At 41.9% G+C, this 21,915-nt stretch overlaps 1 protein-coding gene across 2 annotated transcripts; it reads left to right on the top strand.

The window, feature by feature from the left end:
- Positions 1–1,687: 1,687 nt before the first annotated feature.
- Positions 1,688–19,012, top strand: LOC129853690 (mesoderm induction early response protein 3-like). 2 transcript variants are annotated; one of them, XM_055920013.1, is made up of 13 exons: positions 1,688–1,757; positions 3,322–3,346; positions 7,558–7,703; positions 7,976–8,110; positions 8,440–8,563; positions 8,981–9,054; positions 9,274–9,343; positions 9,478–9,626; positions 9,839–9,920; positions 10,009–10,103; positions 10,286–10,413; positions 13,604–13,758; positions 14,892–19,012. In XM_055920013.1, exons 1-13 carry the CDS (start codon positions 1,749–1,751, stop codon positions 15,353–15,355), a joined length of 1,656 nt encoding a protein of 551 aa, XP_055775988.1. In that variant the 5' UTR covers positions 1,688–1,748; the 3' UTR covers positions 15,356–19,012. The 2 variants fall into 2 exon arrangements, with proteins under 2 accessions (XP_055775988.1, XP_055775989.1); XM_055920014.1 differs by having other exon boundaries at positions 10,012–10,103.
- Positions 19,013–21,915: the final 2,903 nt, after the last annotated feature.

Raw genomic sequence — 21,915 nt, forward strand, 5'->3', positions numbered from 1 at the left:
AGAAGTTCAGTGGAGGCATCAAGCTCCAACCCTTTGCCTTTTGAATCATCTATAATGTTTATCCAGAACACATAATCAAAACTTGCATGTTCACTCCAATGCTTTTGAAGATGTTGCAGTGTTGAAAATGTAATTGATGGTGTTTGTTTTGGTCTCTCCAGACGTCGCCACTGGAAAGACACATGGCATGAAATAGCCATTTTACTGTAATGTCCCCCCTGCTATTAGCAAGAGAATGCATTCTCGGGCTACCCCACTCATAGTAATTGTATCAGTAGTGTGGGCACAAGCTTTGCAGTGAATGGAAGAGTCTGAATCACAAGCCTGTAGGCCCAGAACAATGCATTCCCAGCCACCCCACTCTTTCTTCTCTATCCATAACACACAACATTATTAGACCCTATTGTTGATTGTTGACGTCATTGTTGATTGCTGTTGATTTTGGTCAAAACCCTGCTTCTTCCTACAAATGGTATTGTGGTAGTTGATTATGTATTAACAACCGCGGAACTGAACCATATTGGTGGTGGTGATGATGGTGGTGGTCATAGGGGGGGGGGGGGGGGGGGTGATGATGATGCATGTGCAGAGAGCGGGAAATCAATGAAAAAATCTGACGAGGGACAAGTTTTTCCAAATTTCACATTTTCATACCCTGATTTGAGGTTGTTGCTCACCTCTGTCCTTTGAGCACAAACTAACTCCCTCCACAATAAAGGCAATTAAACATGTCTTTGTGTCTTCCTGAGCCCAGTAAATAAGTCCGTAATGATCTGTTCTGTAATCTAAACCCACGGCCACGCCACCCACCTGCTCACCGATAGGGCCACGCTGCTTCCTTTTGGGGCCATCTGCTTTCAAAACACTGCAGTGTTTAGTCACTTTGACAAACCCCTTGGACCTCTGTCCTTATAAATGGGTCCTAATGGTAAACAGTTGTGGGCTGTGATTACTCCGTATCTGGAGAGTGTCTCCTAAACGACCTTTCACAAACTAAAATCAAAGAGAAAAGGACAATTTTGGCATTCAGTGTGCATGGAGGCCAACATCACTTGACACAGTTTATATAAGTGACACAGCTGTTATGATGTAAAAAGCCCACCTGCTCCAAACTGATGATACATGTGGAATAACAAGTGGAGTCAGAGTGTTTCCTCCGATAGGCTACTTACACACACACAAACACTATCTCTCTGGATGCAAAATATTAGGTGAGAGGGTGGTTTAAGGTCACTGATTTGCTTAGAAAGACAGAAATATGCAAAGAAGAAAAGGAAATGGGTGAGATAATTTTTCACTCCATTTATAGTTCAGTTGTGCCCTCTACTGGTAATGCAATTTGGGTCTGCAAGGGGTATGTAGGGGCTATATAAATGGCCTATTGACTGATTTAAATTGTCTGTTTTAGTAAATTGTCTGATTTTCCTTTATTCAAGGAAAATTAAATTCATCATGATTCATCATGACATCATAAGTGTTTCAACACTATCTGCTTGGATAGTGGTAAGTAAGGCTACTCTTAGGTCTCAAATGACACGCCTATAAATACAAACCGATTTAACGTTTGCCAATCAATAAATGTTTTATCAAAGTCAATTTATACAGTAACATTCCTAGATTTTGACAGGTAGCCTACCAGTATTTAGTTAGAAAGACGTCACTACTACTGTTACCTGGATCTCTGATTGGCTCAGAGAGTCGATCCGGGTACTCGGCTGGAAGGCTGGAAGGAGCCTATAGGTACCAATATGGCGGAGGTAAGAGGGAAAATAGGGGAGAAGCATCAGATTTTAAATCGATGTTTTTTACATTTTTGTCGTTAACTTTCTTTTTAAATGTTATCGATTTCATAGATTAATGTTTTTTTGTTCTATATGTGTGGTTTTGTGGAATGATTGCCGAAATTGCCTCTAAAATATGTTTAAATGTATATACCGATCTTTCACGACAAGGCCTGTGCGCGTTCTCAGCTGCTTTGCTAACATCGACTGGGTAGATTGAGACGCCAATTTGGTGGAGGAAGAAAATACGACATTATTTTCAAGTAATTGCGATGCTGATGATTTTTCGGTTCTTGTGTACACAAAATAATGTAAAAAATCTTTAATGACCGGGGAATTGTTCCCAGTTTTAGAAATACCGTGTAGCTAAACAAAACGATTTTTTTCCTCTAGCCTAGGTTTGCCTGTGTAACGTTAGTTAATAAGATTACCTTTCTCGGATCATTTCCGAACACCGACAGTTTGTGGGAAAACTGTCTATTGTTGTTATTTTGCGTCCCACATCCAAATGTTATCCTATTGCTAACATATATATTTACTAATCATACGATAACATTACATCAAACCGCTTATCTATACGGTCGGTAACTAGCTGAGGAACGCTCAACTCCGTTCTCTTATATCGAGGCGGAGTTGAGTTTTGATAACTGGTCGCGGGATTTGTTAGCAACAACCTTGAGTCATCATCAGTCGATTCTTGTCAAAATGTAAATTCTGAAAACGCTTACCTGTACCAATGTTTGTCCTGTACAACTGCGGTCCTTTCGCAGGGTGCTGAAATTAATGCTTTTAATAACTTTTAGCAAATACAACCACCGATTTATCTAATTTGTGTTGTTCGGTTGCAAACTGGTCTCAGAGCATTTCATATTATTCTGTACGTAAATCCGAGACACTCCATTTAGTATGATATGTTACGTTTGGTATGGTTTCATAAGACAGATGGTTACTTAAGGCAAAAACGAAAGGATGGGTGCGAGTTCGAATCTAATCACGGAGAGCTTTATCATTTTAGATCCTTAGCAACTTTTCCACTGCTTTGAGCTAACCCTTTACCTAACCTTAACCCTTTTAGCTAAACCTGACCTTAACCCTTTTAGCTAAACCCAACCTTAACCCAACCCCGAACCAAAAATGTAATCTTCAATGCGGTAGGGACGTCCCAAGGGTCACGGATAGCACGGAGCCAATTGAATCTCATCTTAAGTAGCTAGTATGTACGAGGAAAAGTTGGTTGTAATTTACATTTTTACAAGAATCGACTGATGTTTTAGACAGTGTAACAGAGCAGCCTTCACATCAGCCTGGGAAGCTGCTAGTGGGGTTTATGGATGTCTATTATGGGCTTGATGTGAATGAAGAATGTTTTATGTACGAACCGGTCGCTGGGGGACTCGAGTGCATTACCGGTTGTACACTAAGACTAATGGTGGAGATCCATAAACCCCACTAGCGACAGCCCAGGCTACATTCACGTATAGTATTTCGTCTTTTCAATGTTGCTTCATTTGTGCTCTTATATTTTTGTTCTTCTAAACAGGCTTCCTTCGGGAGTTCGAGCCCAGGTAATGTAGGAATTCTATTTATTTTTTTAAACACAATCCTTAATTAAAAAAATAACTAAGCGTCACTCCGCCTGTGTTTTGATAAAAAATCTGAGGGATGGGCCTGGATAAATGTGTAACCACTCTCAAATTCATAGACAGGGGTATGGATTCAAGGACTGACCATCCATTATATAAAAATTATAGTTCTAATCATGTTTTGAAGCAATAGTGTTTGTTTACATTTATGTTGTTTACAAATATTGGAGTTAAACAAGCATACATGCATACAAGCATACATACATGCATACAAGCATGCATACATGCATACATGCATACATGCATACATACATGCATGCATACATACATACATACATACATACATACATACAGTACCAGTCAAAAGTTTGGACACACCTACTAATTCCAGGGTTTTTCTTTATTTTTACTATTTTCTACATTGTAGAATAATAGTGAAAACATCAACTATGAAATTACAAATATGGAATCGGGTAGTAACCAAAAAATTGTTAAATAAATATATTTTATATTTGAGATTCTTCAAAGTAGCCAACCTTTGCTTAGTCACACTCTTGGCATTATCTCAACCAGCTTCATGAGGTAGTCACCTGGAATGCAGTTCAATTAACAGCTGTGTCTCCTCACAGCTGCCCATGTCCCTTAATATTGATGATGTGGTTGTTACTGACAAGAAGCACATGGCTGAGCTCTTTAACCACCACTGCATTAAGTCAGGATTCCTATTTGAATCTAACATGCCTCCTTGTCCTTCCAACATTTCCTCATCTCCCATCCCTTCTAATGCAGCTATCCCCGATGCTTCTCCCTCTTTTTCCCTTGCGCCGCTACAACGTTTCTCCATGCTGGCTGTCACTGAGTCCGAATTGCTAAAGGAGCTCCTTAAACTTGACCCCAAAAAAACATCTGGGTTAGATGGTTTCGAACCTTTCTTCTTTATGGTTGCTGGCCCTATCATCACAAAGCCTATCCAACCTTTTTAACCTGTCTTTCCTTTCTGTGGAGGTTCCCATTGCTTGGAAGGCAGCCACAGTTTGTCCTTTATTTATTTAGACTTTTGCCCTGTTTATCAAAAGTGTTGGAAAAACTTGTCAATAATCAATTGACTGGCTTTCTTGATGTCTATAGTGTTCTCTCGGGTATGTAATCTGGATTCCGCTCAGGTTATGGGTGTGTCACTGCAACCTTAAAGGTCCTCAATGATGTCACCATTGCCCTTGATTCTAAGCAATATTGTGCTGCTATTTTTATTGACTTGGTCAAAGCTTTTGATACGGTAGACCATTCCATTCTTGTGCGCCGGTTAAGGAGTATTGGTGTCTCTGAGGGGTCTTTGGCCTGGTTTGCTAACTACCTCTCTAAGAGTGCAGTGTATAAAGTCAGAAATCTGTTGCCACTGCCTGTCAGCAAGGGAGTACCCCAAGGCTCAATCCTAGGCCCCACGCTCTTCTCAATTTGCATCAACAACATTGCTCAGGCAGTAGGAAGCTCTCTCATCCAGTTATATGCAGATGATAGTCTTATACTCAGCTGGCCGCTCCCCGGATTTTGTCTTAAATGCTCTACAACAAAGCTTTCTTAGTGTCAACAAGCTTTCTCTACCCTTAACCTTGTTCTGAACACCTCCAAAAAGGGTCATGTGGTTTGATAAGAATAATGTCCCTCTCCCCACAGGTGTGATTACTACCTCTGAGGGTTTAGAGCTTGAGGTAGTCACCTCATACAAGGAGAATGGCTACTGTCCTTCTCCTACTGTACACTGTCCTTCTCTCAGCACATATTAAAGCTGCAGGCTAAAGTTAAATCTAGATTTGGTTTCCTCTATCGTAATCGCTCCTCTTTCACCCCAGCTGCCAAACTAACCCTAATTCAGATGACCATCCTACCCATGCTAGATTAGAGACATAATTTATAGATCGCCAAGTAAGGGTGCTCTCGAGCGGCTAGATGTTCTTTACCATTCGGCCATCAGATTTGCCACCAATGCTCCTTATAGGACACATCACTGCACTCTATACTCTGTAAACTGGTTATCTGAGGAACCTGTCGCAAGACCCACTGGTTGATGCTTATTTATAAAACCCTCTTAGGCCTCACTCCCCCTATCTGAGATATTTCCTGCAGCCCTCATTCTCCACATACAACACCCGTTCTGCCAGTCACATTCTGTTAAAGGTCCCCAAAGCACACACATCCCTGGGTCGCTCCTCTTTTCAGTTTGCTGCAGCTAGCGACTAGAACGAGCTGCAACAAACCAAGCACTCAAACTGGACAGTTTTATCTCAATCTCTTCATTCAAAGACTCAATCATGGACACTTACTGACAATTGTGGCTGCTTTGTATGATGTATTGTTGTCTCTACCTTCTTGATCTTTGTGCTGTTGACTTTGCCCAATAATGTTTGTACTGTGTTTTTGTGCTGCTACCATGTTGTCTTGCTACCATGCTGTGTTGTCATGTTTTTCTGCCTTGTTATGTTGTTGTCTTAGGTCTCTCTTTATGTAGTGTTGTGTCTCGTTGTGATGTGTGTTTTGTCCTATATTTATATTGTATTCATTTTTTAAATCCCAGGCCCCTGTCCCCGCAGGAGGCATTTTGCCTTTTGGTAGACCGTCATTGTAAATAAGAATTTGTTCTTAACTGACTTGCCTAGTTAAATAAAGGTTATACAAATAATTTGTGGAATTTCTTTCCTTAATACGTTTGAGCCAATCAGTTATGTTGTGACAAGGTAGGGGTGGTATACAGAAGATAGCCCTATTTGGTAAAAGACCAAGTCCATATTATAGCAAGAACAGCTCAAATAAGCAAAGAGAAACAACAGTGCATCATTACTTTAAGACATGAAGGTCAGTCAATACGATAAATGTCAAGAACTTTGAAAGTTGCAAAAGCCATCAAGCGCCATGATGGAATTGGCTCTCATGAGGACCGCCAAAGGAAAAAAAGACCCAGAGTTACCTCTGCTGCAGAGGATAAGTTGATTAGAGTTACCAGCCTCAGAAATTCCAGCCCAAATAAATGCTTCACAGAGTTCAAGTAACAGACACATCTCAACATCAACTGTTCAGAGGAGACTGTGAATCAAGCCATCATGGTCGAATTGCTGTAAAGAAACCACTACTAAAGGACACAAATAAGAAGAGACTTGCTTGGGCCAAGAAACACGAGCAATGGGCGTTAGACCGGTGGAAATCTGTCATTTGGCCTGATGAGTACAAATTTGAGATTTTTGGTTCCAACCGCTGTGTCTTTGTGAGACACGGAGTAGGTGAAACGATGACCTCCACATGTGTGGTTCCCATCATGAAGCATGGAGGAGGTGTGGGGGTGCTTTGCTGGTGACACTGTCAGCGATATATTTAGAATTCAAGGCACACTTAACCAGCATGGCTACTACAGCATTCTGCAGCAATGCGCCATCACGTCTGATTTGCGCTTAGTGGGACTATAATTTGTTTTTCGAGAGGACAATGACCCAACACACCTCAAAGCTGTGTAAGGGCTATTTGACCAAGAAGGAGAGTGATGGAGTGCTGCATCAGATGATGAGTTGGACCACAGAGGGAAGGAAAAGCAGCCAAGTGCTCAGCATATATGGGAACTCCTTCAAGACTGTTGGAAAAGCATTCTTCATGAAGCTGGTTGAGAGAATGCCAAAAGTGTGCAAAGGCTGTCATCAAGGCAAAGGGTGGCTACTTTGATGAATCTAAAATATGTATTGTTTAACATTTCTGGTTACTACATTCCATATGTTATTTCATTGTTTTGATGTCTTCACTATTATTATACAATGTAGAAAATAGTAAAAAAAACAAAAAAAAAAAAAACTCTTGAACGAGTAGGTGTGTCCAAACTTTTGACTGGTACTGTATATTGATATCGCAACTAAGGATTCCAGTTTTAATGGAATTTGAAAGTAAAATACTGACGTTATGAATATGACCTGTCCATTTTCTATTCAGGTGATGTTTATTATGATACCATGAAGCTAAATCTGTTCATTAAGAAATATTGAGAAAATATTCCATGTAAATGATGCTTTGTGTGCGACAATGGCATTGACAAGCAGTGGCATTGACAAGCAGTGGCATTGGCAGTGCCAGTTTTGCAGAGTGTATCTAATTTATTTGCCATTTGTCCTTAATGGTGCCATTCAACTGCGATCTAAAATAGTTTCCCCGCTCCATAGTTGGCTCTTTATCGTCTGAAGATCATGACTTCGATCCGACAGCAGAGATGCTAGTCCACGAATATGACGACGAGAGGACTTTGGAGGAGGAAGAGTCATTGGAGGGCGAGAGAAACTTTAACTCAGAGATAGCCGATCTGGAGAAGGTTGGTTGGCTAATAACAGGAAATAATTCCCAGTTTCCTTTCTTTTGGACAGGAAATTTAGTTGTTGCTTTTATCGGAAGGTTTTTCATTCTGTCAATGTTTGAATGACCACTTCCTTCCCTACTATAATTAATCAAACGTTATAGGCTCGGGGGGGAGATATTGTATCATATGGAACTTTTTGTCAAACCAGTCTTCACATAGCAGACATGTATTATCATAATTTGGATTGTAGAGACGTGATCTAAAGGGATTTCTGTTTGTTGTAACAGGAGGGGAACATGCCGTTGGAGGAACTGCTGGCCATCTACCGCTACGAGGCGTCTGTCAGTACGGCTGCAGGCTCCAGTATGGACAGCTTTTCTGGGGAGCTGACGGATGAGCTGCCAGACATGACTTTGGACAAGGTGAACAAAATTCATTCCAATATTTTCCGATTTGGTAAAGGGAACATTGTCACGGTGTATTGTAGAGCCAATTTGTAGATATTCAAAGATGTTTTCAGTCAAGTTCCCTTATGTATCTGTGATATAATCAGTAGGCATCTATCCCAACTATGATTACATTTATAAGCGTCTGTTTTACTTCGGCATTACCTACAAAGTGTGTTTACGACAGATATGGAACAAAACAACTTGTAGCTTTTAGGATCAATTGATCCTTGGCGGGCTCCCAGTGCTAACTAACAGTTACTGATGTAACTAACGGTTACTAACATAATTGGTTTCTTCCACAGGAGGAGATAGCTAAAGACCTGCTATCAGGGGACTATGAGGAGGAGACCCAGTCCTCCGCTGATGACCTCACCCCCTCAGTCACCTCCCATGAGGCCACCGACTTCTTCCCCAGAACACTCAGATGTAAGGCAATTCAAACTTTATTAGGACATCTCAGGGATAAATGATAAGACATTGTCAGAGCTCAAGAGCACAATTATAAAACACAAATACAATTGGTCAGATTCATATAATGCTTTATAGTGTGAATATTATGAGCCACTGCAATGTTTTATTTGTTATTGTTTCCCAAGTTTAGCCTGCAGTATAACATAATTGAAAACTCATAATAATGGGAAAAATACTGTCAAGTGCAGGTGTCATTATAAACAAAAGTACTTTAAGTTATTTATCTTGTTAGCTTTGACAGCATTTATCCCCTCCTAAACATTCATACCATATTTTAATGACCTTGTCACGTGATGAGTTGATAAGCACAGGGTCCCATTCGTATAACAAGCATTCTAATGGGGCGTGCCCGTTCTGTCTTTGCATTGTCAGCTAATACTATCTACGACGGTGATAAGGAGTCCGAGTGTGAGGAGGATGGGCCAAGCCTAGAGGACTCCAGAAAGGTAAAACTTGTCCTCCTTTTAAAAGTGACTTAATGGAAGAAGATACAGGATTAAGTTTCCCATAAGCACAGATTGGAGGTCAGTTCTTTTACTTTTCAATGGTTACGGTTGTTTAGTAACGTTATTCGGTTAAATGATCCTAGACCTGCATTTACTGATGGTAGAAACATGGTGCTGCATGTTCTGGGAGTGAATCTGTTTTGTATTTGCATTTCACAGGAAATAATGGTGGGGTCGCAGCACCAAGCAGAGGTCCCCACCCACCTCTGTCACTATGGCGACGATAAGGGTGAGTGCAGGCTTTCTCAAGAGGTTAACCCATAAACCTGTTGCACTCGACAGTCAGACATTTAGCAGTGTTTCCAAGTGTAACATTGCAAAGAGTGTCTAACATTGTGATTCTCATCTGCCATTTTCATGAAGTATACGAAGATGATGACCAGTTGCTATGGAGCCCGGACGTGTTGTCAGAAAGCAAGGTCAGAGACTTCCTGTGTGAGGCGTCGTCACGGGCGACCGATGAGAGGACAGGAAGTGACATGGCAGGGGCTCATGTGAGCGACAATGAGCAGGTCAGTCAACGCTACCCGTGATGGTCAATCCTCATCTAGCTGTCTGTCTTACTGGCATTGTGGAAGACCTCTTTAAGACTCGCTGGATGTCATAACATTAGACATTCTCCAGCTGCCATCTCAAAGTTATTGTCCGTCTGTCAAAGTTACATGATTGTCATGGTTGTTGTCAATGTAAGTCGTTGACCTATTCCTCTGTCGTTTCCCTGTAGGCTCTGTATGAGCTTGTGAAATGTAACTACAATACCCCTGAAGCACTGGAGAGGTATTGCAGTAATGTGAACTCATCAAAGGGTAAGTCACCATTTTGAATAATTAGTGGGCTCTTTCAAAAATGTCGCTCTGTTGGGAGAGGGAAAATGACCCCTTGTGATTATTACAGAAGAATCCCCACCGTGGTCTGAAGATGAATGCAGAAACTTTGAACATGCACTACAGCTATACGATAAGAACTTTCACCTCATACAGAAGCACAAGGTGGGACTCTCTCTCTGTTACTGATTTTAGAAGGTGGTGAAGTGATTGTAATATCATGTTGATAGCTTCTGTAAGGATATGAACATGCATACTTTATTTACCCTTTCTTTAAAAAGCCTGTGGCACTAACTTCCTGTGTTGGAGAACACTTTTTTTCATCATGTATTTCTGCCCTTCATCAGGTTAAGACACGGACGGTAGCTGAATGTGTTGCCTTTTACTACATGTGGAAGAAGTCGGAGCGCTTTGATTTCTTTGTCCAGCAGAATCGCTTTGGCAAGAAGAAGTATAGCAGCTATCCCGGTGTAACGTAAGTGATCATTCAGTATGCTCAACAACCGTAGTAACTGAGGTCTGAATTCATTTCCAAATGTACACTACCGTTCAAAAGTTTGGGGTCACTTAGAAATGTCATTGTTTTCCATGAAAACATAAACTCAGCAAAAAAAGAAACGTCCCTTTTTCAGGACCTTTTATTTCAAAGCTAATTCGTCAAATCCAAATAACTTCACAGATCTTCATTGTAAAGGGTTTAAACACTGTTTCCCATGCTTGTTCAATGAACCATAAACAATTAATGAACATGCACCTGTGGAACGGTCATTATGACACTAACAGCTTACAGACGGTAGGCAATTAAGGTCACAGTTATGAAACCTTAGGACACTAAAGAGGCCTTTCTACTGACTCTGAATAACAACAAAAGAAAGATGCCCAGGGTCCCTGTTCATCTGTGTGAATGTGCCTTAGGCATGCTGCAAGGACGCATAAGGACTGCAGATGTGGACAGGGCAATAAATTGCAATGTTCGTACTGTGACAGGACGGACAGCTGATCGTCCTCGCAGTGGCAGAGCACGTGTAACAACACCTGCACAGGATCGGTACATCCGAGCATCACACCTGCGGGACAGGTGCAGGATGGCAACAACACCTGCCCGAGTTACACCAGGAATGTGCAATCCCTCCATCAGTGCTCAGACTGTCCACAATAGGCTGAGAGAGGCTGGACTGAGGACTTGTAGGCCTGTTGTAAGGCAGGTCCTCACCAGACATCACCGGCAACAACATCGCCAATAGGCACAAACCCACCGTCCCTGGACCAGACAGGACTGCCAAAAAGTGCTCTTCACTGACAAGTCGCGGTTTTGTCTCACCAGGGGTGATGGTTGGATTTACGTTTATCGTTGAAGGAATGAGCGTTACACCGAGGCTTGTACTCTGGAGCGAAATTGATTTGGAGTTGGAGGGTCTGTCATGGTCTGGGGCGGTGTGTCACAGCATCATCGGACTGAGCTTGCTGTCATTGCAGGCAATCTCAACGCTGTGCGTTACAGGGAAGACATCCTTCCCCCACATGTGGTACCCTTCCTGCAGGCTCATCCTGACATGACCCTCCAGCATGACAATGCCACCAGCCATATTGCTCGTTCTGTGCGTGATTTCCTGCAAGACAGGAATGTCAGTGTTCTGCCATGGCCAGCGACGAGCCCGGATCTCAATCCCATTGAGCATATCTGGGACCTGTTGGATCGAAGAGTGCGGGCTAGGGCCATTCCCATACAGAAATGGCCGGGAACTTGCAGGTGCCTTGGTGGAAGAGTGGGGTAACATCTCACAGCAAGAACTGGCAAATCTGGTGCAGTCCATGAGGAGGAGATACATTGCAGTACTTAATGCAGCTGGTGGCCACACCAGATACTGACTGTTATTTTTGATTTTGACCCCCCCCCCCCCCCCCCATTTGTTCAGGGACACATTATTCAATTTCTGGTAGTCACGTGTCTGTGGAACATGTTTATGTCTCAGTTGTTGAATTTTGTTATGTTCATACAAATATTTACACATGTTAAGTTTGCTGAAAATAAATGCAGTTGACAGAGAGGACGTTTCTTTTTTTGCTGAGTTTACATGAAATTAGTTGCAAAATGAATAAAAAATATAGTCAAGACAATGTTGACAAGGTTAGAAATAATGATTTTTAATTGAAATAATAATTGTGTCCTTCAAACTTTTTGCTTTTGTCAAAGAATACTCCATTTGCAGCAATTACAGCCTTTCAGACCTTTGCCATTCTAGTTGTCAATTTGTTGAGGTAATCTGAAGAGGTTTCACCCCATGCTTCCTGAAACACCGCCGACAAGTTGCATTGGCTTGATGGGCACTTCTTACGTACCATACGGTCAAGCTGCTCCCACAACAGCTCAATAGGGTTGAGATCCGGTGACTGCTGGCCACTCCATTATAGACAGAATACCAGCTGACTGCTTCTTACCTAAATAGTTATTGTGTAGTTTGGAGCTGTGCTTTGGGTCGTTGTCCTGTTGTCGGAGGAAATTGGCTCCAATTAAGCGCTGTCAACAGGGTATGGCATGGCGTTGCAAAATGGAGTGATAGCCTTCCTTCTTCAAGATCCCTTTTACCCTTTACAAATCTCCCACTTTACTACCAGCAAAGCACACCCAGACCATCACATTGCCTCCACCATGCATGACAGGTGGCATTAAGCACTCCTCCAGCATATTTAAAAAATTTTGCTTTTCACTAATGTTCTTCTTTGTGATCCAAACACCTGAAACTTAGATTCGTCTGTCCATAACACTTTTTCCAATCTTCCTTTGTCCAGTGTCTGTGTTATTTTGCCCATCTTAATCTTTTATTTTTTTTGGCTTTTATGGCTTTTTCTTTGCAACTCTGCCTAGAAGGCCAGCATCCCGTAGTTGCCTCTTCACTGTTGAGGATGAGACTGGTGTTTTGCGGGTACTATTTAATGAAGCTGCCAGTTGAGGACTTGTGAGGCGTCTGTTTCTCAAACTAGACACTGTAATGTACTTGTCCTCTTGCTCAGTTGTGCACCGGGGCCTCCCACTCTTTCTATTCTGGTTAGAGCCAGTTTGCGCTGTTCTGTGAAGGGAGTAGTACACAGCGTTTTACGAGATCTTCAGTTCCTTGGCAATTTCTCGCATGGAATATCCTTTATTTCACAGAATAAGAATAGACTGATGCGTTTCAGAAGAAAGTGCTTTGTTTCTGACCATTTTGAGCCTGTAATCGAACCCACAAATACTGATGCTCCAGATACTCAACTAGTCTAAAGAAGGCCAGTTTTATTGCTTCTTTAATCGGCACAATAGTTTTCAGCTGTGCTAACATAATTGCAAAAGGGTTTTCTAATGATCAATTAGCCTTTTAAAATGATAAACTTGGATTAGCTAACACACCGTGCCATTGAAACACAGGAGTGATGGTTGCTGATAATGGGCCTCTGTACACCTATGTAGATTTTCCATTAAAAAATCATACGTTTCCAGCTACAATAGTCATTAACAATGTCTACACTCTATGTCGACGGAGTTCCCTCTGAATATGATGATGGCCTGTGAATGCAAATTTTATTTTAATGTACTTGCAACTACACAAAAGGGGTGGAGATTGCTAATGGTTATTATAGGAGAATGTGTCTGTGTGTGTTAACGTCTTGTGTGTTCCCCCTGTCTGCAGGGACCTGATGGACCGGCTGGTGGACGAGGCGGAGGGCCTGGCAGTAGACAGCTCCTCCTCTGTGTGCTCAGGCGGAGGAGGAGGGGTGAGGATGGAGCCCACCACAGAGCAGCAGCTCAGCCTGCTCAACTCCATCACTGCCAGCGACCTCACAGGTTAGTCAACAGGGTCTCAGACTCTCAACACGGTATGTAGCACGAACTTACCCTCTCCTTCCTTAAAGATAAACTTCTCCTTAATGCAACTGCTGTGTCAGATTTCAAAAAAGCTTTACTGCGAAAGCACACCATGGAATAATCTGAGTACAGAGCTCAGCCACCAAAACCATCCATACAGAGACCCACCATGTTGTGGAATCAACAGAAGTCAGAAATAGCATTATAAATATTCACTTACCTTTGATGATCTTCATCGGAATGCACTCCCAGGAATCCCAGTTCCACAATAAATGTTTGTTTTGTTCTATAAAGTCCATAATTTATGTCCAAATACCTCCTTTTTGTTTGCGCGTTTAGTTCACAAATTCACAAGGCGCAGGCACTTAGTCCAGACAAAGTCAAAACAGTTCCATTACAGTTCGTAGAAACATGTCAAACGATGTTTAGAATCAATCTTTAGGATGTTTTTATCATAAATCTTCAATAATTTTCCAACCGGACAATTCCTTTGTCTTTAGAAATGAAAGGGAACGCAGCTCGCTCTCACGGCCACGCGCGTGACTTAGCTCATGGCATTCTGCCAGACCCCTTAGTCAAACAGCTCTTATTCGCTCCCCCTTCACAGTAGAAGCCTGAAACAAGGTTCTAAAGACTGTTGACATCTAGTGGAAGCCTTGGGAAGTGCAATCGGACCAAATTTACACTATCTTGGATAGGCATATACTTGAAAATCTACAAACCTCAGATTTCCCACTTCCTGGTTGGATTTTTTCTCGGGTTTTTGCCTGCCATATGAGTTCTGTTATACTCACAGATATCATTTCAAACAGTTTTAGAAACTTCAGAGTGTTTTCTATCCAAATCTACTAACAATATGCATATCTTAGCTTCTGGGCCTGAGTAGCAGGCAGTTTACTCTGGGCACGCTTTTTATCCGAATGTGAAAATAGCGCCCCCAGCCATAAGAAGTTAATAGGCTAGTGAAAAATAGTTACTCTAACTTCAGATATGGCATTCAGTGTTACATTACACAACAATACAACTTTATACATTCAACATAAGTCCTAAAAACAATACATAAGAAATCCACAGATAACCAAGAAGTTTATTTATGTTTCCCCATCTCTCAGCCCTGAGTAACAGCGTGGCCACAGTGTGCAGCCCAGCGGAGGTGAGCTGCCTGGACTCGTACGGCTTCCCCCCTCTGGAGAGCCTCCACCGGGGGTCCCTGGCACAGGAAGAGCCCCTGGGCTTCCCCTCCAACGGAGGAGATCCCGACTGTCTCAACATGCTGGACGCTGGCTTCTACCACTCAGACCTGGGCCAGCGGGGAGGGGTGTACGGGGGCAAGGACTGCGAGCGGCCTTCTAAGAGGCTCAAGTTGGCGCTGCCCGACTCTTTCATCAACGACGTTTCCGTGGGTAACCTCGGAGTGGACTTTGAGGGGCGGCGGAACACGGCACACCACCGCATCACCGGCACCAAGATGGCGGTGTCTGTCACGGACTTTGGAGGCTTGGCGGGCAGTGGGGAGCCCAATGGGTTTATGGGAGCACATGCACGACGTCACAGCACGGCGCTGCAGTCAGAGTGACCACCCCCGCCCCCAGAATCCCACTTTTAAATCCACCATCCCATGTGTACATAAGACTCACTCACTGGAGATTTTTGTTTAATAATTATATATACACATTTATTTCGTTTTTGATTTTATTTGTGAAATATGACATCAGTGATGTCTTTATCGTATAGAACAAAAAATCTTGATTTCTCAAGAGTTTATATAGCCATTTATTTTCCGCGGCCCTGAGATGTCAGTGTCCATGTAGAGTGGGGCCCAGCCCAGCCTGTCCCGGAGGCTGCGGATAGACAGTTGTGTTTTGTTCCTCATCCCTCACACACACATCTACAGACGATTTCTTCAAAGCTACGTAATCCTGCCACTCATATACAGTTGCCAAACCAGCTTTGTTCTGGTTTACTAAGTTTGTTCATTATTAAAGTGGTATTTTTGATTACCAATCCGTGTTTCCAGGTACTTGCAGAAACCAGGCTTGGTCAAATGTGTTTTGTCCGAGAGGAGCCTGGGTTTTGTACTTAATGCAACAGCACTCGTTGGTGTTGAGGCGGTGTAGGTTATAACTAGGAGCATATCAGTTGCTAGGATGTTTTTCTCTCCCTCCTTTGTTTTTGTTCCTGTGGAAGCTTCTTTTGTACTCTGCTTGCTTTTTTCAGACTTTAACAGTCTGAAGTGGCCAAACCAGAGGAGAATGTTCTAGAATTTGAACAATATATTATATGATGATTTTCCTGTGTTCAGCTGTGACAGCTTGCTAAAACATTTTAAACCTTTTTGAAATCTGCAATTTTATTAGCGGAGTCAAGTGATCAATGTAAAGACTAAAAGGCTGAGTCTGACACCCGATTAATCTGGGAAGTTTTATCTGTCCATCAGATTATCTGAAACATGCCCTTATAAATCAGTCTCTTATTGCCCTAGACATTAGCCAATATCATGACAATATTTTACATTATGACAGAACAGTTTTTGGATTGGCATTATAGCGTTGCACTGAGATGTCATGTGTTCAGCTCCAGTAATGTATATAGTTTCTGCCCTATACTCTTAGCACAACATGTATTTCTTCATAAATCTATTTGGCCCCAGCTGAGTGCTAATTGTGCTGTTTGCATGTTCATCATGGAGCTTGATCAATCTGCAAAAGTTAGGGTTTATTTCTTCCCTCTACTGTATTGCTCTTTATTGAAACTACTTAAAAGGCCTGCATAAGCTTGTTAGCAGTATTATTTCTTTATTTAAAGCCGCTTTTTTTCCTTTTCTGCAACTTCCACTGTACTGACTGGAGGATGCCTTGTATTATCCGGTCCATACTTTAATGTCCAGTTGCAGTCTGACAGATTCAACTTCTATTTCTCTTGACTGAACTAATTGTGAAGTGTTGAGTGTCGGGGGGGGGGGGGGTCATCATTGTCTTTTTAATGTATGCAGTAGTGATTGCTTAATTTACCTATGCATTGTGAGTTTGATAATTAGTTGGTTTCAGGGGTGTATATATACTGAACAAAAATATAAACGTAACAATTTCAACGATTTTACAGAGTTACAGTTTACAGAAGGAAATCAGTCAATTGAAATACATAGATTAGGGCCTAATTTATTTATTTCACATGACTGGGCAAGGGCTCACCCACTGGGTGCCAGGCCAATCAGAATTAGTTTTTCCTCACAAAAGGTCTTCATTACAGACAGAAATACTCCTCTCTCACCCCCCCCCCCCCCCCCCCCCAGACTATTCCACAGGTCTGCGGTTGTGAGACCGGTTGGACGTACTGCCAAATACTCTAAAACGACATTGGAGGTGGCTTATGGTAGCGAAATGAACATTAAATTCTCTGGCAACAGCTCTGGTGGACATTCCTGCAGTCAGCATGCCAATTGCGTGCTCCCTCAACTTGAGACATCTGTGGTGTTATGTGTCGAAACTGCACATTTTAGAGGGGCCATTTATTGTCCCCAGTACAAGGTGCACCTGTGTATTGACCATGCTGTTTAATCAGCTTCTTGATATGCCACACCTGTAAGGTGGATGGTTTATCTTGGCAAAGGAGAAATGCGCACTAACAGGGATGTAAACAAATTTGTGCACAACATTTTAGAGAAATAAGCTTTTTGTGCATATGGAACATTTCTGGGATATTTAATTTCAGCTCATGAAACATGGGACCAACACTTTATATGTTGCATTTATAGTTTTGTTCAGTATAATTCTGAATGTCACCCACAAGTCCATAGATTTTTCACATAAACATTTACCATACAATAATTCACTATCCTGAGTATGTACAGACGGGGTTTTTGCATTGGTTTTACCTAGCTAGGCGTTATCTAGTCATTCTGTTTCTATGGCAGACATTGGAGTCAGCTGTTTGTTCACCTTGCATTGTTTCCCCAAATGTGGACAGTTTCATGTAAATAATTAACTAATAGCCTTAAATGTCTTCATTGACCTCTTTAAACTTGTGAATCTGTGTTGATACAAATACTTAAAATTAGATTCCTTGTCAAAAGGCAATAATGTGTCTATGTACTGACATTATTACATGTTTTTACATTTTACTGATTGGCTTTTGGTGTTTGGATATTTTGGGGGGGATTTTTCCCCTTGGCAGTGGGAGACAGCAAAACAATGCATGCTAGCTGTGTGACAGTTCTCGAAAATGTACCACTTAAAAAGGCTTTACCTAAGACGTATTAATATATTATTCAATGTTGCATTTTGAAGTTGCAATCATAATATGTACAAATCCCATTTTGTTTCTCTTCATTTATTTCCTTTACACATTTCTGTCTTTGTCTTGGTGAAAGGGATGGCTTCTGTAGTCAGTATGTTGAAAGATGGGTCTGGTTCAGAATCAAGCCCTCGTCCCTTAGGTACTTGCATAGATCTGGGCCCGTATCCACAAAGTGTCTTATTCATTGTGATCTAAATGGTCAAACTGATCCTAGATCAGCACTCCTACTCTGAGACGCTTTGTGGATACGGCCCCTGGTATGGTTGGATAGATGGAACCAAAATGGCAGATGAACTACTACCATATTGCTTATACCTATCCAATGCTTTCAGATACATCAAGTGCCTAGGGGAATGTACCAGACCATTGTTACTCACCATCATCAAAAGTGCAGATGTAGTGGGTGTCTCCAGGCTCTCACTAGCTTTAGCAGTGCAGTGATATTTATTTCACCCTATGGTTTGGTATAAAGACTCAGAAATACTGTCTGAATGTAAAGGCCATTGACTAGTAGATTAATATTTTGATTTTACAACCCTGTCCTGAAATCTCATAATGTGATATTTTTTGGGAAATCTCTGGAGAGACTTGTGTGTAAGAAAGCACTAATTTCTTTTTATATTTTGTATTGTGTTTTGAAGTTTAATAGTACAAAAAGATATAGCAGTTGTGGTTGTTAAAAAAAATAATAATAACATCTAGTTCTTTGAAGTAAAGAAAACATCTTTTGTGAATAAAACATAAATGTATATCCAGAAATATAGACAATCAACATATTTACTATCGAATGTTCAAGAGAAACTCGCTTTTGTTTAAGAATTGTACATAGACACTGAATAGTTTTTTTTCTTTGGGTTTTGTTAAACATTTTGTATTTTCTGTTCTTTAATACCTGATGTACAGATCCAGAAATAAAGCTCTGGAAAAGGTCTCAAGATTTCTGCTTTACTCAGTTTTATGTGTATTAACTTGTGTGACAGAACAAGTGAATTTGTGCTTTTAGTGGTGGATCTCTCCCCAAAATTGGTCGCCGTCCCCACCTCTAATAGCCTAATCCCTACACTTAACACAACATTTGCCATTTGGGCCTTAATATCTTTACATGCAAAAAAGTTACATAGGTCTAAACCATTAATGGTGACACTGTTACAACGTAATAAATGTTGGACACATTACATTTGTCAAACACGTTAAAGTGCTGCCATTTCATGGGTTTGTCATTAGGCCTACAGAAATGGCGTGGTTAAATCTGGTTTATTCTGTTGCTTGTGAGATGTCAACTGTCATTGACATGTTCAAATGGTGGTTAAACGTATTACATTACATTGCAATAGGCTTTCGCACATTTGCAAAGACGTGGCTAGCAGACAGACATTTTTGAAAGGGTGAGAGATTGGCTATATCGAACATTCAGAATTGCCAGCGCGCGCGTCTTCGGCTTCAAGAGATGTCGGAATTTGAGGCTCTTAAAGAATCTGCTCAATGCAAAAGATTTCTTCCTTTTCGGTTGCAATGGTGTGATATGTCACGGAGAAAAGCCAATAACCGGTGCGTTCCTTGATCAAACACGGCAAAAAAAATGCAATAACCGGTGAGTTCTTTAATCAAACAGCACTAGGCCACGGGAGAATTACGTGAACAAATTCTACCGCCTGGGCTTTGATGTAATGCAAGAGCAGATATTCAGCTTCTCTTATTGTTCAGAGCTTTACCTGAGAGATGTCTCTAAGGTGCAAGGTGTTTGTCATAGGCTGAGGGGGTGCGTAATGAACTGAGAGGCTGGCATTCATTTTGTTGATGAAGATGACAGCACTATATTTAACTGCACATTGGCCTCAAATGTCAAAGCGGTCCTTGTTGGAATTGACAAGTTGACCTTCCTTAAATTGGCCAAAGCCTCCTGCTATCTGCGGGATTCAGAGTCCGGATGGAAGGATCAGGGGCACCGCCAGGGATTTTGGGCCCCATGAAAATATATCACATTGGACGCCACCACCACAGGCCACACCAACCCTGTGCAATTTCTGTAACCACACACCCTCCAGAACCCAATCGACCCATTCAAAGCTTTAAATAACTACCTTTGCAGGCTTGAAACTCTCTTGTAGTCCAATATTTACTGTATGATATTTACTGACAGTGAGCTGTGAAGATTTAACACTGTGCAGACATGCGTGCAACATTCTGCATACAGTGGAATTCACTGATACCCTCTATAATAATTTATTTTATTTCACCTTTATTTAACCAGGTAGGCCAGTTGAGAACAAGTTCTCATTTACAACTCCGACTTGGCCAAGATAAAGCAAAGCAGTGCGACAAAAAAAACAACACAGAGTTACACATGGAATAAACAATCGTACAGTCAATAACACAATAGAAAAATCTACACAGTGTGTGCAAATGAAGTAAGGAGGTAAAGCAATAAATAGGCCAATAGTGGTGAAGTAATTACAACTTAGCAATTTACACTGGAGTGATACGTGTGCAGATGAGGATGTGCAAGTAGAAATACTGGTGTGCAAAAGAGCAGAAAAACTAAATATGGGGATGAGGTCCGTAGTTGGTTGGATGGGCTATTTACAGATGGGATGTGTACAGCTGCAGCGATCGGTAAGTTGTTCTGACAGCTGACGCTTAAAGTTAGTGAGGGAGATATGTCTCCAACTTCAGTGATTTTTGCAATTCGTTCCAGTCATTGGCAGCAGAGAACTGGAAGGAAAGACGGCCAAAGGAGGTGTTGGCTTTGGGGATGATCAGTGAAATATACCTGCTGGAGCGCATGCTATAGGTGGGTGTTGCTATGGTGACCAGTGAGCTGAGATAAGGCGGAGCTTTACCTAGCAAAGACTTATAGATGACCTGGAGCCAGTGGGTTTAGCCCCGAATATGTAGCGAGAACCAGCCAACGAGAGCATACAGGTCGCAGTGGTGGGTAGTATATGGGGCTTTGGTGACAAAACGGATGGCACTGTGATAGACTGCATCCAATTTTCTGAGTAGTGTTGGAGGCTATTTTGTAAATGACATCGCTGAAGTCAAGGATCGGTAGGATAGTCAGTTTTACAAGGGTATGTTTGGCAGCATGAGTGAAAGAGGCTTTGTTGTGAAATAGGAAGCCAATTCTAGATTTAACTTTGGATTGGAGATGCTTAATGTCAGTCTGGAAGGAGAGTTTACAGTCTAGCCAGACACCTAGGTATTTATTGTTGTCCACATATTCTAAGTCAGAACCGTCCAGAGTAGTGATGCTAGTCGGGTGGGCGGGTGCGGGCAGCGATCGGTTTACTAGCATTTAAGAGCAGCTGGAGGCCATGGAAGGAGTGTTGTATGGCGTTGAAGCTCGTTTGGAGGTTTGTTAACACAATTTCCAAAGAAGGGCCAGATGTATACAGAATGGTGTCGTAGAGGTGGATCAAAGAATCACCCGCAGACAAGAGCGACATCATTGATATATACAGAGAAAAGAGTCGGCCCGAGAATTGAACCCTGTGGCACCCCCATAGAGACTGCCAGAGGTCCGGACAACAGGCCCTCCGATTTGACACACTGAACTCTATCTGAGAAGTAGTTAGTGAACCAGGCGAGGCAGTCATTGGAGAAACCAAGGCTGTTGAGTCTGCCGATAAGAATACGGTGATTGACTGAGTCGAAAGCTTGGCCAGGTCGATGAAGATGATTGCACAGTACTGTCTTTTATCGATGGCGGTTATGATATTGTTTAGGACCTTGAGTGTGGCTAAGGTGCACCTGTGACCAGCTCGGAAACCAGATTGCATAGCGGAGAAGGTACGGTGGGATTCGAAATGGTCGGTGATCTGCTTGTTCCCTTGGCTTTCG

This window comes from Salvelinus fontinalis, chromosome 4 (assembly GCF_029448725.1).
Source record: "Salvelinus fontinalis isolate EN_2023a chromosome 4, ASM2944872v1, whole genome shotgun sequence".
NCBI lineage: Eukaryota > Metazoa > Chordata > Actinopteri > Salmoniformes > Salmonidae > Salvelinus > Salvelinus fontinalis.